This window comes from Mustela nivalis, assembly GCF_964662115.1.
Source record: "Mustela nivalis genome assembly, chromosome: 6".
Taxonomy (NCBI): domain Eukaryota; kingdom Metazoa; phylum Chordata; class Mammalia; order Carnivora; family Mustelidae; genus Mustela; species Mustela nivalis.
In genome coordinates this window covers 110,391,852-110,412,234 of record NC_139025.1, presented here as the reverse complement: position 1 = coordinate 110,412,234, position 20,383 = coordinate 110,391,852, and the positions used below count along the sequence as shown (strand labels likewise).

The following is a 20,383-nucleotide window of genomic DNA, read 5'->3' as shown; positions in this document are numbered from 1 at the left end:
GCTGTACTGACATCTCTATAAATTCATGTTCTCCAACCTGGCAGGGCCAACAGTATTCACCAATTTCTCTTATCTAGATCCATATTTGTCTTCACTTTCTTTCCTCCAATTTCAGAAAATGAAGTATCTCTATCTATTCCAAGTCAATCTGTCAACATTTTCTAGAGCAAAGTAATCAATCCAACAGGACAGCCCAGTCAGCTTTGCTCACTTCAGCATTTTCAGATTGTAAGGAGGAGCAATTCATAACCAAACTACTTAGACTGCCTTCACAATTGGAATGAAGGGACAGGAAGTAGATTTTTTTCATCTGTGAAAAGTATACAGCAGTAGTTAGAATACAAGCTTTTAATCATACTGACCTGGAATTGAATCCTGGTTTTATTCATTAACCATCACCTTAGCCATATTTTCTTAGCCTCTCTACCCTTGTTTTCCATGTTTGTAAGAAGAGGATAAAAACAATAATATCCAACTAGTCACACTGTTATAGGAATTAAGTGAGCTATTTTGTGTACAGCTGCTAGTTTCTCAATAAGCATTTGTTAAATAGTGCAAAAGGAGTAGGTCCTACCCAACTATAGTTATGAGGAATTAATGAGATAATATAAATACACAAAAGCTCTTGTAAACCATCACAAGTTATGAACATATTAACTGTGATCCCAACAACGGCAGTTTAGAGATAAGCAAATGCAATTAAAGAAATGAGTTAGAATGTTAGAGCTCGAGGGCAGGGCAAGCAGTTGGCCAAGAAGAATGGGTGAAAAAGAGAGACTTTCATTTAATATGTGCTGTGTAAATTTCTTCCCCCCAAAATATTTGTTATTATAAAATTTAAAAATGAATGAAACTTTTTTTTTTAAAAGATTTTATTTATTTATTTGACAGACAGAGATCACAAGTAGGCAGAGAGGCAGGCAGAGAGAGAGAGAGAGAAGCAGGCTTCCTGCGGAGCAGAGAGCTTGATGCAGGGCTCGATCCCAGGACCCTGAGATCATGACCCGAGCCGAAGGCAGCAGCCCAAACCACTGAGCCACCCAGGCGTCCCTGAATGAAACTTTTAAAAAGAGGAAAAGGAAAACAAAACCAAGACAATCCATCTATTCTTGGCTTTCAATCAATTTTCTCCACTCTGCTCTGAGAGATTTCAATCATTTCTTCTTTCTCTTGTCTCCAAAGCTATCCAATCTTTTATATTCTTAAGGAAACAACACAAAAATTCTTTAGAAGTTCTACTCCATTAGCTTCTGGAGTATTTTGTGTACTACCTTCTTTTGCAAAATCTTCAAACTTTGGTAGCTAGCTCATGGAGTGTCTATCCTCAGGCCACTACTTTCCTGGTCTGCACACTGCCTATCTCAGCTCCTTTTTCACTTTTCTAAATTGAACTACAATATAAATGCTGATAACCTCCAAATCTATTTCCATAGTGTTGGCTTCTCCTCTAGGTTCAGACTTGCTGGACAGTGTCATCCAGACTGGCCCAGAGACATCTTAAACTCAACATATTAAAAACTGAACTTAACCCCCATTTTCTCCTGACTAGCCCCTCGTCTTGTACTCTCTAATTTAGCTGGTGGCATTATGCAATCAATCATTCAAGCTAGAAACTGGGGACTCCTTCATCTTACTCCCCAAAAATCAAACAAGAAGTTCTGCCTCTTAAATAGTTCTCAAGTTGCCCTCCTCTTCACCCCTACAACAACATCTCTAGTAAAGGCAGTTTAAGGCCTTCGCCATGTTTTCTGCAACATTTTCCCCCCTCAAAGTACAGAATAAAATCTTAAAAAAAGGCAGATTCTTAAATACAGTGAACAAACTGGTAGCTGTCAGAGGAGAGGTGGGTAGGGCAGGTGGGTGAAATAGATGAAGGTGATTAAAAATAATCTTATTGTGATGAGCACTGAGTAACATATAGAAATGTTGAATAGTTATACTGTACACCTGAAACTAATATAACACTATGTGTTAATTATACTCAATTTAAAAAATAAATTTAAAAAAAGAATCTTAACCAAGTAAACGAGGCCCCTGCTGATTTCTCTAGGTTCAGTTGTCATTACTCATAGCCTCAAATTTTATGTTTTAGTAAAAAATAAACTACACATAGTTCCTGTCCACACTATTTCTTGTCTTTTGAGCTTTTGTTCACATTATCTCACTATTTGAAATGAATGTCTTTCTTTCCTTTTCTCTTGAAACTCCTACTTATCATTAAAAGGAGCTCAGGTGCTATATTCTCTATGAAGCTTTTTCTGAACCTACCTTCCTCCCTTTAAAGGTAAGTACCCTCTTCTCATTTTTTTTTATTTTTTTATTTTTATTTGACAGACAGATCACAAGTAGGCACAGAGGCAAGCAGAGAGAGAAGGAAGCAGGTTCCCCGCTGAGCGGAAAGCCCGATGTGGGGCTCGATCCCAGGACCCCGAGACCATGAAGCCAAGGAATATAGGCAGACTACAAACTAGAAAACAAAAGAAAACAGATTCTTCCCTACAGGCTCTAGAAGGAACACAACTGATACTTTGATTTTAGCCCAGTGAAACCCATTTTGAGCTTCTGACTTCTAAAACTGTAAGATAATAAATTTGTGATATTTTAAGCCACTAAGTTTATGGTAGATTGTTATGGCAACAATAGAAATATAATATAAAAGCCTATATAATGAAATATAACAAGTTACATCTAATGAGAATAGGCAAAGAGTAATAATGAAAAGCTAAAGATAGTTTAAAGATAGTTTCATTAGTAATAATGAAAACCTAAAGATAGGCATCTACAAAGGCCTCAAAATATGAATTCAAATTGCCATTCATAATGTATCAAAATTCACTGGGGTTTTTTTTGTTTTTTTTTTTAATTCACTGTTTTTAATAATTGTATAAAATAGGGGCTCAGTGGGTTAAGCCTCTGCCTTCGGCTCAGGTCATGATCTCAGGGTCCTGGGATCGAGCCCCACATCAGGCTTTCTGCTCAACAGGGAGCCTGCTTCCCCGACCCCCACCTCTCTCTACCAGCCTCTCTGCCTACTTGTGATCTCTTTCTCTCTCTATCAAATAAATAAATAAAATCTTAAAAAAAAATAATTGTATAAAATATTCACACAGAGCAATAAGTAAATAAATGAAAGGATTTCCTGCATATAAAATGATAATTTATAAGATAATTTGGTAATCTTTTGAAGATGGAAATGAATAATCAAAGAAACTCTAATTTCTAAAAAACATATTTCTTTTTTTTTAAGAGAGGGAATTGTGATTTTGTTGTTGTTTTTGTTTGTTTGTTTGTTTTTAAGTAAGGAGGAGCACAGGGAGAAGAAGAAAAAGAATCTTTAACCCATTGAGCCACCCAGGCACCCCAAGAAGAAAAAGAATCTTAAGCAGACTTCATAGGAGGAGCCCAACACAGGGCTCCATCTCACAGCCCTGAGTTCATGATCAGAGCCCAAATCAAGATTCGGAAACTCAACTGACTGAGCCACCCAGGTGCCCCTAAAAAACACATTTCTGAGAGAGAGATTAGGAAGAACTTATGCTAAATGTAAGTGATTTTAAAAGGGATTTTAAGGGGCGCCTGGATGGCTCAGTGAGTTAAGCCTCTGCCTTCGGCTCGGGTCATGATCTCAGGGTCCTGGGATTGAGCCCTGCATCAAGCCCTGCATCGGGCTCTCTGCTCAGTGGGGAGCCTGTTTCCCCCTCTCTCTCTGCCTGCCTCTCAGCCTACTTGTGATCTCTCTCTCTCTCTCTGTCAAATAAACAAATAAAATTTAAAATATATATATTTAAAAAAAATAAAAGAGATTTTAATAAGTACACCAAAAGATGTCATACATTCCATTTCTGTGACATTTAAATACAAAAACAAATATAAATATGAGCCTTGTTATATGATCTGACTTTTAAATAAGGAAGCCCTGCCTAACTTATTTATTTGCATTATCTTTGCCCAACAACACACACACACACACACAGGCACATATATGAAGATACCTTGAAGATGTAGTAAGTACTAATGTATACCTAATTTATTATAAACCTCATAGCCTGAGTTCAAGCAACTTACTTTCCTTTGTCCTTCAGCCATTCTGGGTTCTTTTCTTCTTCTTTTAAATCAGAAAGTTCAGGAATATCAGTATTCAGTGCTCTTCGTGCCTCTGCTTGTTTGTGTAACCACTGAAATCAGAGGATAAAGTCTAATGAAGGATACAAAAGTTTTATTTTTATTAACAGCTACTTTGAGATTTCTCAGCTTCTACCATGAGATGGAATACTATTTGTTATGGACTGAATGTTTGTATCTCCCAAAATTCATATGATAAAGCCCTAATCCCAATGTGATGGTGTTTAGAAGCAGGACTTTTGGGAGGTAATTTGATTTGGATGAGGCCATGAAGTTGGGGTCCCCATGATGAGATTAGTGTCCTTCTAAGAAGAGGGAAAGACCAGAGCACAACTCTCATTCCTCCACTCCCTGTACCTGATCTTGGAATTTCCAGCCTCCAGAACTTTGAGAAATGTCTGTTGTTTAAGCCACCCAGTCCAAGGTATTTTGTTATAGCAGCCTGAGTAAACTAATATACTATTTGATAATGTGATTTTAAACTTCCAGTTTTTAGCCTTTTCAGTTGAACATTAATAGCTGGTAAAGATCAGATGTATAAAAATTTCAAATCCAAATTTCACACCGATTTCTGGGAGTTCATGTGATTATTATTTTACTTTTCTTGTTTATAATATATTTGCTTTTCTATAATGAAAAATATAAATGACTTAAATAATTATAATTTTATAGTTCTAGATATAATTTTACAAATAATAAAATTCAGAATTTATTATTCAATAATAAGAAAATAGTTAATATTTTTTAAAGATTTTATTTATTTGAGAGAGAGAGATTATAGAGGGAGAGAGAGAAGCAGACTCCCTGTTGAATAGAGAGCCTTACTCAGGGCTCAATCCTTGGACCCCAAGATCATGACTTGAGCCGAAGGCAGACACTTAACTGACTGAGCCACCCAGGTGCTCCCCAAATAGTTAATATTTATAAATTGTCATGTCTTAAGGATCTTCAATTACTTCCACAACTTTTCAATTGTGAGAGGCGACAACTAATATCTTGTAGTAAAAAAACGCAGTTCTTAGTGCTTATATAACTAAAGATATAACATTCAAAATTCCAGGGCCCAGGAATTTATAAATGAATGAGAGATAGTCTAGAAAGTCACATTAGAAATACCTGATGATAATAATAATTAGTTGTAAAAATATATTAACAAAAATGTCCAAATCCCTTACCAAACACATATGGATCCCTTACCAAAACACAAGTTTACAAATCTAATATGCAAATGATGTATTTCATAAATTATGTGGCAAGTATAACAGTAATAGATGAAATAAAAAATAAAGCATTCTCATTTGTGATCACTGTAACTAACAACAAGCATATCTACCTCTTCTTCTTCTGCTACTTGTGATTCTCGGAGAGCAGTTGGAAATACTCTAGGGGTAAAGCTGATTTTAATACTGCCAACAGAGCGAGGACCAGGAATACTGTCTTCCTTTAACTTCTCCAAAAATATATTTTCTGAATTTCTTCCTTGAAAAGCAATATTAACAAGTGAGTTATCTTCCTCTCATTTTCTAGGTAACAATCAAACTGACTTAAAGTAATTACACATCAAAGCTACCTCTAAAATCCTACACAAATAAACCAAAGATAACTTCTACTAGAAGGAATATAAAATCCCATCATCGAAAGTGTGGCAGCTAGTTATCTCTTCTTTAATCAATGACCCCAGCTACTTTTCTAGGATTCTCTTTGCTAAAACACACAGTGGTTTAATTTACATTCACTCTAGGGAAGGGCACTCTGAGTATTTCTACATCCAGTTTAGAAAGCTGTCACTACCAATACTACCTCTATTTCCCTTAAGCTCCTATAGCAGTATCTTCTATAAGCTTCCTTGTGGCAGTATAAAAATTTTTCAGCCGTAAGAAATTGTTAATGAGAATAGGCAAAGAGTAATAATGAAAAGCTAAAGATAGTTTGATGTAATAATGGTTAAGCCAATATAAGAGAAGAAATCAATGTGTTCTATGTGTTAGAATATAATTAGAATAAATCTATGTGTTAGAATATAAAATATATGAATTAAAAGGAAGGGTAAGTTTAAAAATTGAAAAAGTACAAAAAATATGATACACAGATTTAAAAGGCAATATCGAAACTTTAAAAAAACCAGATTTTCCACAAATACAAGAGTAATATCCTTGATATAAAATGAATACATACAAAAAGGAGGAAAAAATAAGGACTGAAACAAAATTTGAGTGCAAATTTTCTGGATGTCTGTGGTTGAGACATCTATCTTCCAGTATTCTATCCATTCTTCCCTCTTCCTTTTAGAGATAGAATTTGAGTTCTAAACTAGGCATATGACTATTGTCAGGCTAGAATCTACATAACCCAGACTCCCTTGAGATTAGATGTGATTATATGCCAAATCTGAGGCAACAAAATGTGAATAGAAGTGATGTATGCAATGGATCATTTTATAGGTACATCTGCTTGCTGTGGACTCCTCTTACCTTCTTCCCAGTGGCTAAAACACACTGCCAACCTTGGCATCCAGAGATGGAAGTCAAATGGTATGATGACAGAGATGGCACTGCCAGCCTGGATGGCCTTGTATGAAGTCATTTATCAAGCCGACATGGGTCACTGTTACATAACAAGTATTGGATTATGGAGAACTAAATTTCTGTCTCATTTGATCTGTAATTTTGGATCTCATTACCACAACTAGCTTTCACCTACCAAATACAATGTCCCAAGAATTTTATATCCAAGTAAACTGCTGCTTACTTATAAAGGCAAAAGATACTCCTAGATATCTAAGAACTAAGTAAATATACTACTTTAGCCATCTTTTCCAAATAAATTAATCAAACCAATGTTCCAGAACATGGAAAAATGAAACTAAGAACCCAGGAGTGAGGAAACTAAGGTAAAAATAAAAAGAATTAGTTTTCTATACAGTGGAGAACACACTAAAAATGTTGTGAATAAGATTCTTAAATGTTAGTGTAACAGAAGGAAAACAGAAAAAGTAAAAATGAAGTATATAACTTTAGATTACTATACTAATGATTACTAGTATACGGAACATGAAGGGAATAAGCACTATTTCCATAATGAGGAATTAAAAATTTATTTTCTTGGGTGGGTTAAGCATCTGCCTTCAGCTCAGGTCACGATCTCAGGTTTCTGGGATCAAGTCCTGCATCAGGCTCTCTGCTTAGTGGGAAGTCTGCTTCTCCCTCTCCCTTTCCCTCTATACTATCCCTCTCTCTCTCTCAAATAAATAAAGAAAATCTTTTTTTTTTAAAGATTTTCTTTACTTATTTATCAGAGAGAGAGAAAGAGAGAGAGCGCACAAGCAGGCAGAGGCAGAGAGAGAAGCAGGTTCCCTGCCGAGCAAGGAGCAGGATGCGGGACTCGATTCCCGGACTCTGGGATCATGACCTGAACTGAAGGCAGCAGCCTAACCGACTGAGACACCCAGGTGTCCCAAATAAATAAAATCTTTAAAAATTTTTTTATTTTCTTATTAATTTTGCTAAAATAAACAAATGTTTTTAAATGTTCATGAAAAACATTAACATAACAACCAGTTACATTAAAAATAGGGTATCTAGCTTCCAAACCCTTACTGTAGAATAAGACAAGTAGTAAAACATAAAATAAAAATAAATTAGCACAGGTTTCTAGAAACACAAGATCAAGTTTTTAAAACTTTTTACAATCTCTAGATAAAATGCAATAAACAGGGGCGCCTGGGTGGCTCAGTGGGTTAAGCCGCTGCCTTCGGCTCAGGTCATGATCTCAGGGTCCTGGGATCGAGTCCCGCATCGGGCTCTCCGCTCAGCAGGGGCCTGCTTCCTTCCCTTCCCCTCTCTCTGCCTGCCTCTCTACCTACTGTGATCTATCTCTGTCAAATAAATAAATAAAATCTTTAAAAAAAAATGCAATAAACACATAAAATGCTTGATAAAATATAGAAAATAAATAAAGTTTTAAATATACAATTCAGTTTAAAAAGTAAGCAAAGAAAAAGTCTTAATCAGTGATTTATAGCTGGTGTAATCTAAAAGCTGACAGAAAGCTGTTTGGAAAGATATTTAGATCTATATCTAAAATACATATATAAAGGCAAAAGGCTGGAAATTTAAGGCTGATACAGTTACAGAGGTAGGAAGCTGAAAATGAACCTAGAAGCTTAGAAGGGCTTCTCTCTTAGTGAAAAGAACATTTATAAAATCACTGTCCACTGGTCCAGGAAAGTGAAGCTTATTCTTCCTGGGGCTTTGGACAGGAGGAGAAAAAAATATCTCCTGTGAGAAATCAAAACTCTAGGTATTCCTCGTGAGCAATTCTTACTTCCACACACCATAAAACACCTGAGGATTTTTTAATATATACCCATTAAAAAAAAAAAAAACCTTGCAGAAGAGGGACACACAATCAAAAACTATAAATTACATGAGAAAACAATGCAGTATAAAAGACAGTAAGCAGACACAAAAAACAGGAGGTATGGCTTCTTAAGAATTTGAAAAAACAGAACAATCTGAAAGAGATAAAATAATTTCAAACACGTTTATTTAAAGAGCAGAGACAAGACAAATCCATAATGAAAAATGAAGAAACTAGTGACAAAAGAATTAACAACAACAACAACAACAACAACAAACCAGATGGAACTTCCAAAATGAAAAATATTGCTGCTGAAATTTAAAACCTTTAGTATAAGTTTAACAGTACATTAAGCATAGTTGAAGAAAATTTGCAAACTAGAAGAGATCTGAAGATAATATATAGAATGTGGTCAAGAAATACAGAGAACAGAGGAAGACAATAGCTTAAAAGTTCCCAGAACTTTACTGAAAACATAAGTTCTTTGACTAAAAGTATATTCCATGTTCTGACTTTATGAAGCAAAAAAATTAAAAACTGCACAGAGACTAATAAAATCAAAGTACATCAAAGTGAAGAATTTTAAAGCAACCAGAGACAAAGCATGGGTTAACTTATAAAGGTTCAATAGTTAGATCAAGAGCAGACTTCAGCAACATTAGAGGGCAAAAGGCAATAGAAAAATACCTTCACATTACTGATGGAAAATAACTATCAATGAGGAATTCTACAACCACGCAAACCATCCTTCAACAACAAGCACAAGATAAAGATAATAACTGAATTGAACGCCCTACAAATCTTCATTAAAGAACTACTAAAGGATTTATTTGTAAAAGGAAGGCAATTTAACCCACAGATGTAAAACACAAAGAAGCAAAGACAAATTAAAAATCCATAAATATGCATCAGTCTAAACAGTAATGACTGTATAGTGGGGAAAAAAGCCATACTAACAGTGATGACTAAATTTGGGATTTAAAAATAAAGTGAAGTTGGGGCACCTGGGTGGCTCAGTGGGTTAAAGCCTCTGCCTTCGGCTCAGGTCATGATCCCAGGGTCCTGGGATCGAGCCCCGCATTGGGCTCTCTGCTCAGTAGGGAGTCTGCTTCCTCCTCTCTCTCTGCCTGCCTCTCTGCCTACTTGTGACCTCTCTCTCTCTCTCTTTCTCTCTGTCAAATAAATAAAAAATATCTTTAAAAATAAAAAAAATAAAAAGTAAAGTCAAGTCAACTGATCTCCCTTCCCTCCAAAAAACTGGACTAAAATGTTTAGACAATTTAATAGAAGATGGGTATCACTGGACCTTACACACTAAACTTCCTTGTAATATTTACAGGAGTGGTAAAGATTAACCTTAATCTTTGTTTAATATGTATGTTAAAATAATAAGAATTATATCTATGTACCAAAACAGATACAAAAAATTTAATATTAATCATTCAAAGAACAAAAATAGAATACATACCTTTCAAATTAGTAGAAAGGAGTAATCAAGAACATTTTTTAAATCCAAGGCAGAAAAATAGAAGAAAGAACTAACAAGAAAGTCTAGTAAATATACACTATGAAGTAAGATAGTAGAAGAATATCCTAAGACATTAGGATACATTTTATTTATAATAATAAATCTAAGTGGCCCATAGCTTATTAAAAGAAAGCCTTAGGATAAACACAAATACACACCATAAACTAAAATCTAGAAACACACCTGTAACATGATGATACAGGAAATTTTAAATATGAGAACTATAGTCATTCCCATTTTATATATTTCAAAACTAAAAACAAAACAAAATGAAACAAAAAACAAAACAAAACAAAAAACCCACCAAAAAAAAAAAAAAAAACCTCCCTACAAATTCAAGGGCCAAGGGAAAAAATGATGATGAGTTACAAAATATTTGCAACTAAAAAACAACAAAAACACAAGATTCTAAGACTTGTGAATGTATTAACATACTCTAAGACAAAAAAATTTAACTTAACATGCATGTATTAAAATATTCCAAAATTAATGAAAACAAGTTGGACAAAGAACAGAGAAAACCTAAAGAAACTAATGTACCTCTATAAAATACTCCATGCCCAGGCATTTTAGGGGTAGTTTAACTAAACCTTTGAACACCAGATATTTCATAGCGAACTAAATTATTTTGAAGAATAAAAAAAGAAAAAAGGTACAATTCCCAGCATACTGAGCCATAAATATTGTTAAGACTTTGCATATCTGAAAAGTCTGTATTCTGCTTCACACTTGATTATTAAGCTGGGTATAGAATTTCACACTGAAAATTATTTTCACTCAGAATTTTGAAGGCACTGACCCATGTTTCAGGATTCCAGTGCTGAGGTTAAGAGGACAGATGCTAACATTCCCAGTCCTTTGTGCATGATCTGTTTCTCTTCTCTGGGAACTTTCTTGATCTCTGCCAAAAGTGTGCTGAGGGAAGCTTGCATAGCTCAGTCAGTTAAGCATCCAACTCTTGATTTTTGGCTCAGGTCATGATCTCAGCATTATGAGATCGAGCCTCACATAAGGCTCTGAGGGGGGTGTGGAGCCTACTTAAGATTCTCTCTCTCCCTCTGCCCCACCCCTGGCTCATGTGCTCTTGTTCTCTCTAAAAAAGAGAAAGAATAAAATATAAAGTGTCTGAAATTTCGTGTGTTTTTGGCATGAATACTATAAAATCTGCCGTGCTGGACATGATAGACTCTTTCAATGTGGAAATTCATTTAAGTTTTCAGAAGTTTTGCAACATTAAAAATATTATTTCCGGGCGCCTGGGTGGCTCAGTTGGTTGGACGACTGCCTTCAGCTCAGGTCATGATCCTGGAGTCCCGGGATCGAGTCCCACATCGGGCTCCCAGCTCCATGGGGAGTCTGCTTCTCCCTCTGACCTCCTCGCTCATGTTCTCTCTCACTGTCTCTCTCTCAAATAAATAAATAAAATCTTAAAAAATATATATTATTTCCTCTCTTCTGTCTCTCCCACCCTCTTTCTTATACCCCTATTGAATGTTGAACATCCAGGATGGATACTCTGATTATTTAATCTTTTCTATTTAAAATTTTTTTGTCCCTTTTTTCTACTTTCTGAAAAACTTAGAAACCATATTCCAACCATTTGATTAAATTTATAATTTTTATTGCATTTTAAATTTCCAAACTGTTTTATTCTCTTAATATTCCTTACTATAGCCTCTTGTTCTTAATGATTAAAATACGTCTTAAATGATTAAATGTCTTAAATTATTAAAATATGTCTTAAATATGTCTTCATCTTTCTGAAGACATGTTACAATTAAGTTTTCTTCTGTTCTTCTATTACTTGGTTGTTCAAAGTTTCTATATCTTGCCTATCTCCTCCTATAAAAGTATAAAAATTCTGACTGAAGTTCTATGTACATAAGTCTGAAATCTGTTGACTGGTAAGCTTCAGCAGGGAAAACCATCTGGGCCATTTCAGATGTCAGGATTTTTTCATCCTACACTCATTAGTTTCCCTATGGAAGAATTCTCTAATCTGCACCCCAGGTGCACTGGGCTTGTAAATGCATATATGCAAGAGCTAAGGGTAGAGGAGGGCTGGAAGAGATCCCTCGGACCGGTATTTAGATTTACACAATGTTGACTTTCGCTCTATCAATTTTCAGAGCAGAATCTGTAGTCTTCAAATATGCACAAAGTAAACCCTCCATCTTCTGTCATGATCTGGAAATCTGGTAGTGAAACTCTATTTACACACTTTCAATCCATCCTTTTTCTTTTTTTCCAGACTTACATTTGCCCCTACCTTTAGGAGTACCTAGTTCTTCTAAGCTGAAGAAGGACAAATCCACATGGCCTAAAATTTCATTTATCCATCTACCATGCTTTTAGTAGCTTCGTAAGCAAGTCAAAAGTACTTCAACAGAATAGGCTGGTACTAGTAACTGAATTTCTAACAAGATACAGAAGACCCTATACTTAATTAATTATATGCTCAATGATTCCTCTTTCCCAGTCTCCTATAAATATACACAATAGTACAAGGGCCAGGACCTTCAAAATCGGCTTCATTACGGCTGGCCTTAAGCATTAACTGTGGAAATATAAGAACCTGAAGATATTATATGCATTTTGATGCTGTTCTGCCTAAAAGTATTCCCAATAAACTTTATTCAGTTTAACAAAGAAATAATTCATGTACAATAAAATGTACATGAAATAAAATGGGGCACTGGGTGCCTCAGTTAGTTAGATGTCCAACTCTGTTTCCACTCAGGTCATGATCTCAGGGTCTTGCGATAAAGCCTCATGTTGGGCTCCATACTCAGTAGGGAGTCTACCTGAGATTTTCTTCCTCTCCCTCCCTGCCCCTCCCCCAGCACTCCCATACATGCATGTGCTTGCGCTTTCTCTCTTAAATAAATCTTTAAAAAAAATAAACTGTACTCATTTTAAAGTACATTAATTCAATGAGTTCTGATAGATGTGTGTACCCATGAAATTATAATCATAATGAAAATGGAAAATTTCTATCACTTCTAAGAGTCCCCTATAGTCCCTTCCTTTTATTTCTCGTCCCAGATAACAATTGATACACTCTCAGTCATTATAAAATGGTCGGTATTTTCTAGAATTTCTGTTGCAGTCTCATTTATTGCAGAGTAATATTTCACTTTATGAATCTATGAGAATTTGTTTATTCACTCATCTAGTGATGAGCATCATTTCCAGTTACTCACTATTACGAATGAGGTTGCCATGAATATTTGAATACAAGTCTTCAGGTGAATACATCTCTCATGTATAAATACTGAAGACAAGAAAGACTGAGTTATATGATAAGTGCATACTCAACTTTCAAGGGAAGAGCCAAACACTCTTGCAAAGTCGTTGTACCATTTTACATTTCTACTATCAGTGTATACTCGCAGCATATCCTCAACAACAATTGTGCTGATGATCTTTAGTTTTCTGTTTTATCATTTTATTTTTTTAAAGGTTTTAATTATCTATTTGTGAGAGAGAAAGAGCACAAGTAGGATGAGCAGCAGAGAAGAGGGAGAAGCAGGCACCCAGCTGAGCAAGGAGCCTGATGTGGGACTTGAACCCAGGACCCTCAGATCATGACCTGAGCTGAAGGCAGACGCTTAACTGGCTGAGCCACCCAGGCATCCAGTTTTAGTCATTTTAATGCATATGTACTATGGACTGTATCTCACTGTGGTTTTAATTTCCCTACTAACAAATAACATTGAACATCATCTTATGTGTCTGTTGGTTGTTCATGTCTTCCACTGCGACAAGAGCATTCATATCTTCCATGCAATTGTTTACTGGATTGTCTTCTTACATATGTATTATGTACATATGTACATAACTGTCTCATTGTGTAGTGAGGCAAGAGTCTACTTTCACTTGTTTCCATAAATATATCCTGACCCGTTCCTTTCCCCCATTGAATTACCTTGTTACCTTTCATTAAAATCACCGAACCATACTTGTATAGATTCATTTCTGGTCCCTGTACTCTGTTGTTTTGAACTTATCCTTGTCCTTTCACCAATTCCATCTTGTCTTGATTATGGTAGCTTGATGCTAAGTCTTCAAATGAGGCAGTGTGAGCCCTACATCTCTGCTCTTATTTTTAAAAGTTCCTTTGAGGGGCGCCTGGGTGGCTCAGTGGGTTAAGCCACTGCCTTCGGCTCAGGTCATGGTCTCGGGGGTCTGGGATGGAGTCCCACATTGGGCAGGCTCTCTGCTCAGCAGGGAGACTGCTTCCCTTCCTCTCTCTCTCTCTGCCTGCCTCTCTGCCTACTTGTACTCTCTGTCAAATAAATAAATAAAATCTTTAAAAAAATTTAAAAAAATAAATAAAAGTTCCTTTGACTATCCTTGGTCATTCACACTCTCATATAAATTTTAGGATCAACTTGTCAATTTCTACAAAAAGCTTACCAGAATTTCTAATGGATTTACATTGAATCAACAGATCAATTTAAGAATAGACATCCTAACAATATTTAGTTTTCCAACTCAGGAACATGTTGTATCACTACATTTATTTAGGACTTTAAAACATCTCTCAGCAGTTTTTTGATAGTTTTCAGTGATATGGTCTTTCATTTCTTTTGTTAAATTTATTCCTACGTGTTTTCTCTTTTAGTGCTACTACAAATTAATTAAAGTTTAATTTTCCAGTTCTTTGCTGCTGATAAAATTTTAAGTGACTTTTATAGCCTTATATCATGAGACTTTGCTAAATTCAGTTATTAGTTCTAGCAGTTATCCTTCAGATTTCTCAGGAAATCCCTATCAGGAAATACACAATCATGTCATCTATAAATAAATACAGTTTTACTTCTTCCTGTCTAATCTTTATGCCTCTCATTTCTTCTTGTCTTAATGTAATGGTTAGGACTTCCAGCATAATGTTGAATTAAAACAGTGAAAGTGGACATACTTGCCTACTCCTGGAACTACAGGGCAAGGCAAAGTATTCATCAATAAATATGAAGCTTACTATACATTTTTTGTACACTCTTACTCACCAGAGTTAAGAAAGTACCTTTCTATTCCTAATTTGTTGAGAAATTATTTTCATAAATGGATGTTGGGTTTTATCAAATGCCTTCTGCAATAGAGAAATGGTCATATGTTTTTTCCTTTACTCTGTTAGTACAGTTATTACATGGAATCATTTTCAAATGCTAAACCAACCTTGAATTCCATTATCCATTTCTATCAGTCAAAAATTCTCTAGGCTATGTGGAAACATGACTATAGTTGTTTAACCAAGGATGGATTTATTTTCTCACTTAACAAACTTGAAAAAAGGTGATTCAATGCAGAGGTACCATCTTTCTAATGTCATTAATGTCCCAAGCTCTTTCTTCTCCCCTATTCCACCATTCTTAGGGTATGTCTTGCCTCGTTGTGGTTTTCAAATAGCTAATGAATTTTTTGCACCTACCTTCATCTTAAGTAGGAAAAGGAAAGGAGAAGCAAGCAGTAAGGAGTAATACTTTTCTATAAATCTTTAGCAGATTTCTTCTTGCATTTCCTCAAAATTTGTCACCTGGTTACATCTAGTTATACAAGAGTTTGGGGAAGTGAGATTTGCTTGGTTTTGTTTTGTTTTACTAATTTAAAATGACGTTGTAAAAATCTCAATGTGTGCTTTTTAAATTTTTTTCTTTTTTTTAAATTTTATTTTATTTTTTCAGTGTTCCAAGATAAAGCGCTTTTTCAGTGTGTTGCCTATTTTTTATAATAAAAAATTTCAAACATATATAAAATTAGGCAGAATAGAATAATTAACTGTCATGCATTCATAACCTGCCTTCTATTATCAACTCCTGGCCCATATCACTTCATCTTTATTTCTATCTACTTTCACATACCATATTATTTTGAAGAGAATCTCAGACATCAAATACTATACTTTCACCCATAAATATCTCAGTAGGTTTCTCTATGAGATTAGGGCTTTCTAAATCTAACTACAATTACGTTATCACATCTCAAGGGAAAAAATATAATTATTCTTTAATTTCTTCTAATATCCAATTGGTATTTAAATTTCTAAAAGGCAAGGTTTTTAGCTGAACACATTTCTTCTGTCCCTTCCCTGAAACCATGATTCTGTTAGTAAAAAAGAAAGGGAGAGAAGGAAATCTGCAGCACCTGCCACACCATTTGCATTCTGTATATAGAAAGTGGCTTAGCTATTATACTATTATAATAGTGTATATAAAAGTGGCTTATCTAGTACATTACATATACTCTTATTATACATTGAGTCTTACTTATTGATGTGGCAAAAAATAAGAGTATAATAATCCAAACTCCAAACATTTAAGTTGATTTTTAAAATCACATAAAATCTTATCAAATTTTTTGCTTGTTAAATCACCTTAATATAAAATATTAAGCAGCTTTCATCAAAATGACACCACTCAATATTTAAGTTCTAGGTCCAGAAGAGTATGAAGCCCACAGCACATTTAATTCCTCTGCCCTGCAAAGTAATCATGCCTAGCTTCACATTAAGAGACAAAATTAGTGGGGTGTGTTATATTAGGGGACTGTAATTAAAACTTCTGAAGTTTTGCTACTTCATAATTAGTAATACTTTGGTTAAGCATAAACCGATTCATTCTTGAAAATTACTGTAAGGCTTTGGGATGCTCAATAACAAACATTTAAAAGGTAATACTTTTCCAAACCAGGATTATACATTTTGTGTACTTTTTCTCCTAACAAATTTCTCAGTGAAAACATCTCCCTAATACAAACAGTCAGCTAAAATATGTTATGAATTAGATAATGAACATGGTTAATCTGCCTATCTTACCTGTGTAGCAGTATAACACAGTGGTGGTCACCTACTCTAAAGCCTGATCACCCACATCCAAATTCTGACTCTGCCATTTATTAGCAGTGTTGCTTTGGGCTAGTAAGACTCTCTGTGCCTTTCCTCACCTGGAAAATGGGGATAATCGTGGTTCCTAACTCACAAGTTCATTTATTGACTTTCCAACACACTAGAACTTGAGAGCTTACAGTAGAAAAGACCTAGAGTACAGTAATAAAGCCTAGAGCATAGGTTTCAAAGATGTGGGTTCAAATCCCACAGGTTTACTTATTGGATAGCTTTTATCTTTTCTGAACACCTATTTCCACTAAAATAAGAATAGCAGCACTTATCCCAAAGTGGTGTTGTGACAACTGCATGATACAACCAATATAATGGCCTGGCATATGGAAATCACCCAATAATTATTAATTATAATTATTACATAAGTGATTTTACAACAAAATATTCCATTACTAAAGATGCTAACTATTCCCAAAACAAAATTTACTATTCTAAATTCAGATAAAATCAAACTCTTAGCTTTCAATAAAGAAATATGTGCTTTCACCTATTTCTGAACACATCAGGATCAAAGGCCAGATGAGCCACTATTTGCTTACAACTAAATTTGTGTAATAGTATTCATGTTCCTCAATCATATGAGGAAAATGTCTTTTTTAAAAAATATTTTATTTATTTGTCAGAGAGAGAGAGAGAGAATGAGAGCACAAGCAGGGGGAGTGGCAGGTAGATGGAGAAGTAAGCTCCTATGAGCAAGGAGCCAGACGTTGGGCTCGATCTCAGGACCCTGGTATCTGAATCATTGCTCACTCTCTCTTGAAAATGTCACTACTTCCTAAAAGAAGAAATAAATCTTTCATCTTACCCTCTATATTATAGTACTTATTCTCAATATGCCAAAATAATGACCTAATATTATAAATAGATTACAGAAAAAAAAGTAATGGACTCACTTTCCCAGAAAATACAAAGAAATCATCGTACCTTTTGTGGCAAGATTTCTAGATGCTGCAATTCTAGTAAGGCTTTTATGTTTTAATTTGTTTCTCTCTTCTCCAACTTGCTTTCCTTGTTCACAGAATTTCTCTTCTCTCTGAATTGTTTTTTGTTCTTCAGCTTTTCTTTGACATTCTTTCCAGGCTTCCAACTCTTTAGTTGCTTTTAGTCGTTCATTTTCTTTCATATCTTCTATTTTTTTCCTCTCCTCTTCTTCAATCTATAAAAATTACAATTATAAAACCTTGAAACATGCAAAAAGTAACATTTTAAAAATAAGAAATTTATTATAATAATTAATTAGTCTTACCTCTAAACTCATCATTGTATCTGTAGCAGTAGTGAATAAAAACTTAAAATGGGAATGGTAAATGATTTAGTATGGAATACAGGTTTTAGTTCCAGATTTACTTATTAGTAAATTATTAATAAATTATAATTAATTATTAATAATGATTAATATTAATGATTAATAAAATCTTGAGCAATCATTTTCTCTAGCCTCAGTTTACTCACATGTAAAATGGGGGCAGGCATTCAATTAAATGATATCTAAAGGCTTGGTTAAAAAAAATTTTTCTAAAAATCAAATCAGTTCTCCCAAAATTTACATGCACACACATTTGCCTTTCTTTCTTTTTTTAGATTTTATTTACTTATTTGACAAGAAATCACAAGTAGGCAGAGAGAGACGGGGCTGAACAGAGCACCAGACGCGGGGCTCAATCCCAGGACCCTGGGATCATGACCTGTGCCGAAGGCAGATGCTTTAACCCACTGAGCCACCCAGGCACCCCCACATTTGCCTTTCTACTTATGCCAGTGTTCTCTTGTCTTGGGACTGAAGTTGCGCCAATCTTCACCTTAAGGAATGAGGGAATAGTAAGAAAGGAAATGGGAAGAATAAACTAGTAAGTATGTCTCTGGTGGGTTTGAACTTTGAATGCTGCTGCCAACTGCATTTGCAATGGCAGTTATTTGAAGCTTCCACAAGAAAAGCTAGTTATCAGATGAATTTGGAAGCAGTACATTGTACAGGTGTGTGCTAACTTTTTCTCCCTTTCACAAACTTCCTTCATTATTGGCAAGGAAAAAACCATGTGAAAGAGCAACTGGTTGGTGTATATGATTGACTCTACGTATCTGACTTTCCTGTGGTAACAAAAATATTCTCACCTCTATCCTCTGGAGAAGCAGTGTCTAACAGAACTTTTCTCAGTGACGGCAATGCTTTGTGCTATTCAACACAGCAGCCACTCACCTCATATGGCTAATTAAGAACTTAAAATGTTGCTGATGTGACTGAAAAGCTAAATTTCTTTTGAGTTTCATTGATGTAAATTTAAATTAATTTACATTTAAATAGTACATTTGGCACAGCTCTAGAATAATACATTGGGATGAAGTTTCCTAGATGCTAAATTACTTCAGGATACAAAATAAACATAGGTATGAAACTGCACTAAAGAAGTGTTCTGTGGGGGTGCCTGAGTGGCTCAGTGGGTTAAAGCCTCTGCCTTCGGCCTGGGTCATGGTCCCATGGTCCCATGGTCCTGAGATTGAGCCCCACATTGGAGCCTGCTTCCCTCTCAGCAGGGAGCCTGTTTCCCTCCCTCTCTCTGCCTGCCTCTCAGCCTACTTGTGATCTCTGTCAAATAAATAAATAAAACCTTAAAAAAAAAAAAGAGCTGTTCTATAATATCTGCATGACCTAATACCCTGTTCTGGAAGAGTGTTTGTTATTTTCCAATTGGACTGTGGAACACTGACTTTAAAATAAGCCTCACAGATTACTGAACAGGAGTTTCCTATAGTCCCAGAATTGCACATAAGGCCAAAACTAAGCACAAAAGTAACTTTTACATATTCTAAGTTCAGAGAGTTGCCAGTGAGCTGCCAATAGGTTGGGCCAGAAGAATCTGTGGCAATGAACCAGACTTTAATTGCCTGACGACAGGGCATGATGACCTGTCAGTGTTAGCCAGAGGCAGCCACAACCTAAAAGAAGATGACAACTTCACCCAGTTTAATGATATGTTTGCTTTTTTCCTGCTTCCTCTCTGCCCCAACAGATGGAAGAAGGGAAAAGTATGTAGAGTCAGAACACCCTCAGTCCCTCATAATCCCTAAAAAGGGAGTGAATTTTGAAAAGCTTTTAAAAATGTGTAACACTAAGTCTTAATTACCAAAAATGAGACTGTCCTTATACCAAAAAGTAACAGGAAAATTATGATATTATAGTAAAGATGTAATTAAGAAAACTAAACACACACACACAAACACACACACAATTTATAATAAGCCAAATAAGAAACAAAAAAGGTTTAATCCTTCAGAGGCTAAAAAGGAAGAGGAGGGACTAAAAAAGGCTTCACTGAATAGGTGACAGAGAGACTAGAATGAAGAGAAAAAAATAAAGAATACCACAAAATTCATTATAAAAGGAAAAAGACTAACTATGTCAAGGAGAAAGATAAATATTAATCCTTGAAATTCTTTTATTAAAAAAATACAATATAAGAAACATAGCACTTTTT

General features: G+C 35.1%; 1 protein-coding gene across 2 annotated transcripts in view; it reads right to left on the bottom strand.

The window, feature by feature from the left end:
• Positions 1 to 20,383, bottom strand: part of DNAAF4 (dynein axonemal assembly factor 4) — a 53,996-nt gene that overhangs the window by 13,887 nt on the left and 19,726 nt on the right. For both annotated transcript variants that reach the window (XM_082733839.1, XM_082733838.1), the window contains exons 4-6: positions 17,835 to 18,066; positions 5,456 to 5,601; positions 4,066 to 4,175 (exon numbers count right to left, since the gene is read on the bottom strand). In XM_082733839.1, coding sequence (XP_082589965.1) covers positions 4,066 to 4,175; positions 5,456 to 5,601; positions 17,835 to 18,066 — 488 coding nt within the window. The remainder of the gene's footprint in view (positions 1 to 4,065; positions 4,176 to 5,455; positions 5,602 to 17,834; positions 18,067 to 20,383) is intronic.